This window comes from Musa acuminata, chromosome BXJ2-6, assembly GCF_036884655.1.
Source record: "Musa acuminata AAA Group cultivar baxijiao chromosome BXJ2-6, Cavendish_Baxijiao_AAA, whole genome shotgun sequence".
Classification (NCBI taxonomy): domain Eukaryota; kingdom Viridiplantae; phylum Streptophyta; class Magnoliopsida; order Zingiberales; family Musaceae; genus Musa; species Musa acuminata.
This window is the reverse complement of record NC_088343.1, coordinates 13823717-13833451: the sequence shown is the minus strand read 5'-3', so window position 1 is coordinate 13833451 and position 9735 is coordinate 13823717. Positions and strand designations below refer to the sequence as shown.

At 38.0% G+C, this 9735-nt stretch overlaps 1 protein-coding gene and 1 long non-coding RNA gene across 5 annotated transcripts; one reads left to right on the top strand and one right to left on the bottom strand.

The window, feature by feature from the left end:
* The first annotated feature begins 89 nt into the window (after positions 1–89).
* On the top strand, positions 90–931 carry LOC103988066 (uncharacterized). The gene is made up of 3 exons (XM_009406576.3): positions 90–288; positions 376–438; positions 534–931. The coding sequence occupies exons 1-3, from the start codon at positions 205–207 to the stop codon at positions 708–710; spliced, it is 324 nt and encodes a 107-aa protein (XP_009404851.1). The 5' UTR covers positions 90–204; the 3' UTR covers positions 711–931.
* Positions 932–996: 65 nt separating this feature from the next.
* Positions 997–2471, bottom strand: LOC135613515 (uncharacterized). Of its 4 annotated transcripts, none has more exons than XR_010487328.1 (3): positions 1758–2471; positions 1551–1617; positions 997–1473 (listed from the first exon to the last, which is right to left on the bottom strand). It is a non-coding gene; the product is annotated as an uncharacterized LOC135613515 (long non-coding RNA). The 4 variants fall into 4 exon arrangements; XR_010487326.1 differs by having other exon boundaries at positions 1772–2471; XR_010487327.1 differs by having other exon boundaries at positions 997–1617.
* Between the last annotated feature and the right edge of the window lie 7264 nt (positions 2472–9735).

Here is a 9735-nt window from a genome sequence, read left to right as displayed (position 1 = left end):
GCCACCTCGTGCCACCTGCGATCATGCGCGACAAATATATGCACAGGTGTGCGCCCGCTCCGTCATGCTTTGCCGTGCACGTGTTCCGTTCTCCCGCCTCCCTCCCTTGTATAAGAAACCACACACGAGGTGAATCCATTTACGTGTTTCTTCTGCTTCTTCTTGTGGTGGCAGCTTACCAAGAGAGAGAGGGAGAGAGGAGAGATGGCGATCATCGGACTGGAGAGGAAATCTTCCATAGAGGCAGAGCCTCGGACACTCACAGTGGCCGAGCTCCAGGTCGCGAGGGTATGTAATATTCTCCTTTATTCTTTGTGCTTGGAGGTGTTGGTGGATTCCTGATACGTCGTTTCTCTTTTAACTTTGCTGTTTCAGGAGGCCGCTATGTTTATACTGAACAACAATCTTATGGAGGAGGCCAGGAAGATCTTCACCGAGGTAAGAAACCCTACGGATGTGAGTTTTCATGCTATAAGTTGAGACTTTGTAATCTTCAGTCGGTAATGGTGGTTTGCTTGCCGTTTTCTCACCAGGGTCTAAAACCAGTGCCGAGCATAAGAGACTACGACCTTTTCGAGGATTGTGATGATGAGTATGAGGAGGAGGCGGAGGAGGAGGAGGAAGAAGGAGATGAGATGAGGGATTGGGTAGAATTGGAGCAATCGTATCATACCTGTCTGCAAATCGACGTCGCGAATGCCTCCTTTTAGCTGTTTACTTTTGCTTCACGGGGTTCCTTTTCATATATTGGAGGCATGGTGAGCTAAAAGTTATCGAGAGGTGTGAACATGCTGATAGGAAGAGAGATGATTTCTGCTGAGTATATGATGTACAGTGTCCAATTCTTTATTGTATCGAACATGCATCTGGTCTTCCTAATAGATTGGTAATCTTTCCTACTGTATTTAACATCATTGTTAATGGTGTTTCCATCCAGAATTTTGGAGAATCATTATTATTCTGTGTTGCCAATGCTGCAATTTAATACTCTGATGATGCAAGAGAGAAGCTAGAAAGCACAAACATTCAGAGATAACAGAGTCGGAATACAAATGTAAGGACAGAATTAAAGCTGCCATTGCTGTTCGTCACAAAGAGAAACCCAGCTAATAATGGAAGCTTAAATTATCAATGGGTACAAAATCCTACAATGAAATCGACAATCTGCTTTATTCAAATAACCTGCAAATTTAGGCAAAGTATTCTGAAGATAGTTCGGATAGTGTCGAGGAGAGACAAGAGTATCTGCTTCTTATTCCCCTCGGAAACAACTAAGCAAATGCAGCAAATAGCAGCAGCAACAAGCACAGCTCAGGCCATCTTGCTCATTGTAGGACTAAGCAACACCCCCCTGGAAGATGAGGACTTCAATGGTGTTCCTTTAGTCTCCTCGGACTCCATTACACCTGTGGCCTCAAAAGATTGAAGCTTTCACTTCTTCAAACCTTGCCTCAGAAAGAGACTTTCTTTTTGCTTCAGAACCAATTATTAGGAATCAGCAAAACATGCATAATGCCATGGAATTGTCTTTAATTAAGCAATTGTGAGACCTTCACTCTGCTCTGGGACAGACCTTCCTTCAGCAAATTGGAACCCTCTCCATGGGAGATCTCTCAACTGGAAAGGGCATGTTAAAAATTAAAGCTTTTTTGTCACTAATTCTCCGACTATTGGCTTGTGTGAACCAACAGTAGGCGTAAACAGAGATTAATCAGCGAGGCTGAGGAAGTGCAGGTGATTAATGGAGGCAAAGGCACCTAAGCTATTGTACCCGAGCTTGAAGTAAGGGCCTTGCTGCTTCTGCTGCCATATGAAGAGCCAGCAAGAACGGTAATACCTGCCCCTGCAAAAGGGTCTTGAGAAAGAAATCGGACGGTGGTTCGTCGACACCGGGGGGAGAAACTTTCGGACTTGCGTCGCTGCCGAAGGCATAAAGGGGAAGTTTGGATACTGTAAACAATTCTACAGCAAGAAACAAACAGAATCTTGGAGGAATAATACAAATCAAGATGCGATTTTGTGCGTCACCAGGCAAGCAGCAGTTGCCGAGGCAGTTTCGGCCGCAGCCCCCGGGCTGGCCGGAATCCTCCTGGCAGGTAGAGAGCACGGTGGGAACCCTCCTGATGGTCACCATCTTTATCTCTTTCTGTCTATCTGTCCTTTCAGGTGAACCAGTCAAAGAAGGGGGAAAAGGCTAATCTAAGATAAGATAAGATAGGGAGGCAAGAGAGGAGCAGCCGTCTCCGGTGAGGAAGAGGATGTCGGAGGGGCTGCCGCCGGCGGAGGGGAGGGCACCGCGACCACCGTGCGGGGCGGGGCTGCGCTCCTTGTCCAAGACGAGGCAGAGGCGGTGGGATTCCCACCGGCACGTCCCAATGCTACAACCCGCGATCGGCCAACTCTGGCGCTTCTTCTTCTTCTTCTTCTTCTCCTTCACACCCACCTCGATCGCTCTCGCTGCGCCTCGAGAAAGGTTCGTCGCAGCCACAGAGGGACACGTGGGTGGTAAATGGTGGGGCCCTTTATTCCCCTACTACTATTAGCTGCATAATTTTATTTGGCCTTTTCTTTTGTATTCTTTATTGTTTATTACAATGAGAAAATTAACCCATTATGAATAAAATATAATTATTTTTTTTATCTTTAATTCGATTTTGTGTAATGAGCCGAATAAAAAATAAAATGATATAAATAAAAATAAGAAAAAAAGGACAATATTAGAATATTGAAAAACAGGGGTGTCTATAGAAAAAAATAAAATTGAATTTGTTTGGAAAAAATAAAAAAATCAAAGGATTTTTCCGAAAATTCGCCCCAATAATATTTTGTGTATTTGTGTATCTCAAAGACACTAAAGGTTAGCTCTCCTCAGAGAGCTTTCTGCTGCCATATGTGAAAGGGATCATTGAATGTTTAGGTTTGATAGTAGATGATGCAGTAACCATTTGCTTTTAACTATTCCTAGAAATTAGAGAATCCCTATCAAAAATGATGTTTGGTACCACTTGTTATTGTGTAGTTTTCTTTGAGATTTGCAAATACTTGCAAGGCCTTCTAATGAAATAATTATTATTTCCATTGAGCATCAATCTCTAAGACATTTTTTAGTGTTTCCACATTCGAGGAGTCATGATTGATCAAATAAAAATTTCTGTCTAGGTAAAAGCTACCCATATCTCATTCTTGTAAAAGCTTACACTAAGAGTACATTTGGTAAGACCACTTCAATGATTAAAAATATATTGTAATCATTTTCATAATAGCTCAAGTTTAGTTAAGTGAATTTAAAATAAAAATATACCTCGAAAGATATTACATAATTTTGAAGGGCTTATTTATTTCCAAGCATAATTTCTATCTTCGAACTTCTATAGAGCATACGTGATGTTTTTTCATCTTAGGCTTGAGTGCACGAGATTATTTTGATCAAATATTTTTTTACTTAGAAAGACACGTGTAACAGATGGATAAAATGTATATAAAGAAATGATTGTTATAATGTATATAAAGGACTAATTGTTACGAATATTTTTTGTTCTGGATTGATATAATATATATAAAGAAATAATTTGATGATGTCGGATACTTCAAATACTTTTTCATCATAAATAGATACATCACGTGTAAGGAAAGTTTTGGATGCGTCGAATGTTATATATGCATGTTTTTTTTACTAGGTTGGCATATTACATACAAAAGGATACTTTGATCATGTTGGATGCTTCATATACTTTTTCTTAGGCAAACACATCATGCTTAAGAGGATGCTACAGGCATATAACATGTTTCAAATATTTTTTTTATCTTAGATGAACACATTATGTATAACCAAAGTTCTTTAATTAAATATACGAAAAGCTTTAGACAAAGAGGAGAAACCAAGAAAAATATCTTCATCAGATTTTGCATCAAATTTTTCTAAGGTATCTTTTTCATTTAAAATAAAATATTTACAACCGAAAACTTTAAAATATAAAATATTAGATCTTTTATTGTTCCACAATTCATAGGGAGTTTTGGAAAGTAATAGTCTTACAAAAACCATGTTCATGACATAACATATTGTGTTAACGGCTTCAGCCCAAAAATATTTAGATACACTATGTTCATTAATAATGGTTCTTGCCATTTCTTATAAACTCATATTTTTTCTCTCAACAACTTCATTTTGTTGAGGGTTTCTTGGAGCGGAGAAGTTATGGTTATACCTATTGAAATCACAAATGTTTTTAAATCATGGTTTTGAAATTCACAACCATAATCACTTCCAATAGAGGCAATCATAAAATCCTTTTTATTTTGAACTAATTTTATAAAATTTTAAAAAATATTTAAAGTAATCACTTTTATGTACCAAGAAATATGTCCAAGTGTATCCATTATAATTATTAACAATTACAAAGACATATTTACCACCTCCTTGTTATATCAATTGGTCCAAATAAATCCATATGGATCAATTGTAGTGGTCTAGAGGTGCTTATTTGATTTTTTGATTTTAAATTTTATTTATTTATTTTCCTAGTTCGCATGCATATCTCTTACTAATTCTTTAGTTGAAATTTATGAAATTAGTTTCATATTTGCATGACCTAATCTTTTATGCCAAAGCCATACATCATCATTTAAAACTGAAAAGTAAGTCTCATCACAAAACTTATCAAGATCAATAGTATAGACATTGTTGATCTTTAAGGTAATCAAAGATCTATTTATATGTGGTATTTATATAATGCAAGCATTAGATTCAAATTTGATGTTATAACCTTTATCACACAATTGACTAATGCTTAGCAAGTTATGTTTTAAACCATCTATTAATAAAATATTTTCAATCAAAAGGTTTGATTTGTTATCTATATTTCCTTTGCCAATAATTTTTCCTTTGTTGTTGTCTCCGAATGTGGCAAATCCTTCGTCTTGGCTAGTGAGCTTAGACAAGTGTATTGGATCTCTAGTCATGTGCCTTGAGCATCTACTATCAAGGTATCATCTCTTGCTTCTAGCTTGTGATTATAGACATATCTATAAGAAAGGGGGTTTTCTTTTAGGTACCAATTTAACCTTGGGTCCCTCATAAATAGATCTACCTATCATTAAGTGATTTATGGTTCCTTTAGCAACTGAAACTAATTTGTATGGACTATACCTTTTAAATAGACATTTATAGGCAAAATGACCATATTTTTCACAAAAAATATATTTTTCTTAGGTGAGACATGTAATGTAGGTTCTTTAACGAAGATAGTTGGCCTTTATTGAGTGTTACTCATAAGGCTAATTCCTTCCTTTCTATGAACATGGCCCTTATTAGTAAGGATCATGTTTAGAGATTTATTACCTATTTTAAAATTTTTTAATATTTCTTGTAATAAGATATTTTCTTTTTTAAGTGAATCTGTCTCATCATACTTTAGTGCAAGAAGCTAACATACTATCACTATGCTCATTTTTTAATTTATCAAATATACTAACAAGAGAAGCATGTTCCTTTTTTAACAACTTATATTTTTTTACTAACTAGCTTACATTCATCGTATAGATCATTGAAAACAATAAATAAATCATCATAAGCTAAATAAGATTTGATTGAGTCACTTACCTCATCATTGAGAGCCATTAGAGCATAATTTGTAACTTCGTCTTTGTTGATTGGCTCCTCATCTTCGGATGTACTCAAATCGTCCTAAGTTACTTTGAGCGCCTTCTTTTTCTTTGGTAGCTTCTTTTTCACTTGGGGACATTCATTTTTGAAGTGTCCCGACTTCTTGCATTCATGCAAATTATTTGGTCCTTTTTTAGTTCACTTTTATTCTTAAAGCCTTATTTTGTTTTGTTCCTTTTTATGAATTTTTTAAACTTTCTTATAAGGAGTGCTAAATCATCATCATCATCACCAGAGTTTTCACCCAAGCGACCTTCTTTGGTTCTAAGTGTCATGTTCTTCCTATTCTTTCGAAGATTGTTCTCAAGTTCATCATGTGTTATACACATCAGTTCGTAGGTCATTAAGGACCTGATAAATTCTTTAAGCGAAAAGTTATTTAGGTCTTTTGCTTCTTATATTGCTATTACTTTAGGATCCCAACTTTTTGAAAGAGATCTTAATATCTTATTAACAAGTTCAAAATTTAAAAAATTTTTACCAAGTGCTTTTAGACCATTGACGACATCTGTAAAATGAGTGTACATGTTTCCAACGATCTTGCTTGGTTTTATGCGAAACAACTTATAGCTATGAACCAAAAGATTAATTTTTGACTATTTAATCCTACTTGTGCCTTCGTGTGTGACTTCAAGTGTGTGGCAAATCTCATGTGCAGTTTCGCATATGAAAACCCGATTAAATTCATTTTTATCAAAGGCACAAAACAAAGTGTTCATCGCTTTAGCATTCAAAGAAAAAGTTTTCTTTTTCAAATAATTTCATTTGTTCATTGATTTGGAAGACTTCTCAAAACCACTTTCAACTATGTCCCACAATTCGAAATCCATAGAAAGCAAGAAAATTCTCATTCTAGTTTTTCAATACGTATAATCCGTCCTATTGAACATAGGAGGACGAGTGATAGAAAGACCCGCTTGATTGTTGGCGATCTCTCTTGGGTTTGAAACCAAATAGAGAGTAACTTTGCTTTGATACCAATTGTTAGGATCGTGAATGACACTAAGCGGGGGGGGGTGTGAATTAATGCTATCGAAAAAATATTTTGAAACTTTCAACTTGATAAAAACGTATCTGCTTAACTACAAGAAAGTGCACACCAATTTTATAGTGGTTCGGTCGTCATGACCTATATCCACTCTTGATTCCTCCTTCATTGAGGCCACCATCATCTAATATCGGTCTTCCTTCAATAGGCAAAGACCAACTATCCTCTTACAACTCTTTTGTTAGGATCAAGAGCACTAAGAGGGGGGGGGGGGGTTGAATTAGTATAGCGGAAAACTTTCGTCGGTTAAAAACGACGTTCGTACGATAAAAGCGTTTTCGATGAAAAACCGTTTTGAAAAGTTCTTCAACTTAAGAGTAAATAGAAGTATAGTTGACGTAAAGTAATGGAGGCAGTTTGTAGTGAAGATAAAGAGCAGAATGTAAATGCAAATCGAGATTTAGAGTGGTTCGGTCAATCTTGACCTACATCTACTTTTGGCTTCCTCCACCGACAAGGTCACCGACGTCCACTAGAGGCCTTCCTTCAATAGACGAAGGCCAACTACCCTTTTACAGTTTCACTCCTTTTGACGGGCTTAGGAGACAACCCTTATAGATTTTTCACTCATCTCTTGAATGATCAAAACTTGGAAGAAAAGAGGGAGAAGAACTTTTGGCCTTTACAATACTTTTGAGCTCTAAAAATCACAGAATAAGATCAAGATTTCAGTGCCCTTTCATGCAGGAAAGGGTGGGGTTTATATAGGCCCCAAACTGGTTTGAATTTGGAGCTAAAAAATGTCATCTCCCGGATTTCTGGGGTCCTGGCGGTACTACCGTCAGATTGGGCGGTACCACCGCCTGACAAAGCTCGGAGACCGAGCTCTGGCCATACCACCGCCTGACATGGGCGGTACCACTGCCTGGCAGAGCTCGGAGACCAAGCTCAAGCGATACCACCGCTTGACAGGGGCGGTTCCACCACCCAGCCTCGCTCGGAGACTGAGCCCCTAGGCGGTGCCACCGCCGACCCAGGCAGTGCCACCGCCAACCCAGGCAGTGCCACAGCCGGCCAAGAAATCTGGGTCCGAATGGGCTTATCCATTCGGCCCAATTTGGATCTATCAAGGGCTAAATTGCCCTAAGATTAAGTTAATGGGATCACCTCTCATTTCTAACTTAATCATCATGCTAACTACGATATTTTAAGACATTATACTATAGCTTGCTCCGTTCATCAATCGCTTCTTCCGGCGAGCTTCCGGCGACCATCCGACGATCCCTCGACGATGCTCCGGTGGACTTCCAGCAAACTCCTGGACTTGCGATGATCCACTTGGCGAGTTCCAACGAGCTTCTTTGGCAAGCTCCTGGACTTCTCGGATTTGTTTCCTTAGAACCTCCGACGACCGTCCGGACTTCCGTCGAACTCTCGAATCCCCAACGTGATCATAGTCTTGACTCCGGCGCAACTCCTGCTACATGTCTTACTTTCATCGTAGTTAATCATGCACACTTATCTCAACATATAGATTAGATAACAAATGATAATTGACTTCATCATCAAAATCCGAGATTCAACATCTTTCTCCTTTTTACAGGTTTAGGAGACAACCTTTTACCAGCCTCACACCTCTCTTAGATAGGTATTGTTCATACTTTTTGTACTTTTTCATGCAGGAAAGAGTAAGGTATTTATAGGTTCCAATGACTTCAAAAATAGAGCAAAAAAATATCTCATCTTGGGTTTTCGGGATACTAGCGGTACCACCGCTAGTACTGGGTGGTACCACCGCTTGCAGACTAACTTTAGGTGGTACCACTACCCAGTTTGGGCGGTACGATCGCTTAACAAAGCCTTGAAGATTGGGCTCTGACGGTACCACCACCTAATTAGGTGGTACCATCGTATAGTAGTATTAAATGCCGACAATACCATCGCCTAGACCATCTAAGAGGCTAAGCCTCAAGTGGTTTCACCGCCCAATCTGAGCGGTGCCACCACCTGATATGGCTCCAAGTAACTGAATGAGCCATCCAACTAGACCAATTCAGTCTTGTTTATGACTTAATTGGCTCCTAATTGAGTTAGTAGGATTTCTCCTAAAACTAACTCAAATTAAAGTCCTAACTATGATAGTTAAGACTAAAACAATTACGATACAAGAAATCTAAGTTTTCTAGCATATCAATTGTTCAACCGAACTCTTGGTAAACTTCGGCGAACTCTTGGCGATCTTCCGATGAGCTTTCGACGAACTCCGAGTGAATTTCCAGCGAGCTTTTGGTGAACTCCTAGTGAACTTTCAGTGAGCTTTCACTACATCATCCGATCCTTTGATATATCACCCGATTCATCCGGTCCGATTCCCGATCATTGACTTCGGTCGAACATTGAATTCTTCTTTAATCGTTTTGTCTATCTCACGATCGTAGTTAATCTTGTATCACTTATCTCAATATATGAATTAAATTATTAATTAATTAATTGATTTCATTATGAGAATCCGATATTCAACAGTCAAGAAAGTATGTCTATAAGAAATATGACAAATATTAGAATGACTATATCTTAATATCAAGGGTTATCCTAGTTCTATGAAAATCAAGCAAACTTAAAATTGCTTAGTAAGAATCCTCAAACCATTAATCTCGTTGTTCAGTTGAAAGTACGTCTTCTTGGCTCTTATCAACCATTTATGCTAATACTCTTCTATCTTTATGTAAACTTTTATGGGACGAATTCCTTTCGCATTGAATTTTTATTGAATATTCCCTGTCTTTAGGTGGCAATCTAAATACTATCTCATCTTCGAAGTGCAAAGTGAGAGGCCGTCCCCTCTCACTTTTTAAATCTGTCCTGGATTCGAAGGATTTTCTCTTTCACTCCACTTTAATCAATCTTAGATTCCCTAGCACTTGTTTTACATGATCAATAATCATTCTGTTAACGATGGGATTGTTGCTCAATTGGATAGGTTTCTCACAAATTATCATTGGGTTTTTTTTTTTTTTATTTCATGAGTTTTCAATTCTCCACTTTCCTAAAATTCACTCAGACTACTCCCTCATTTTAGCTA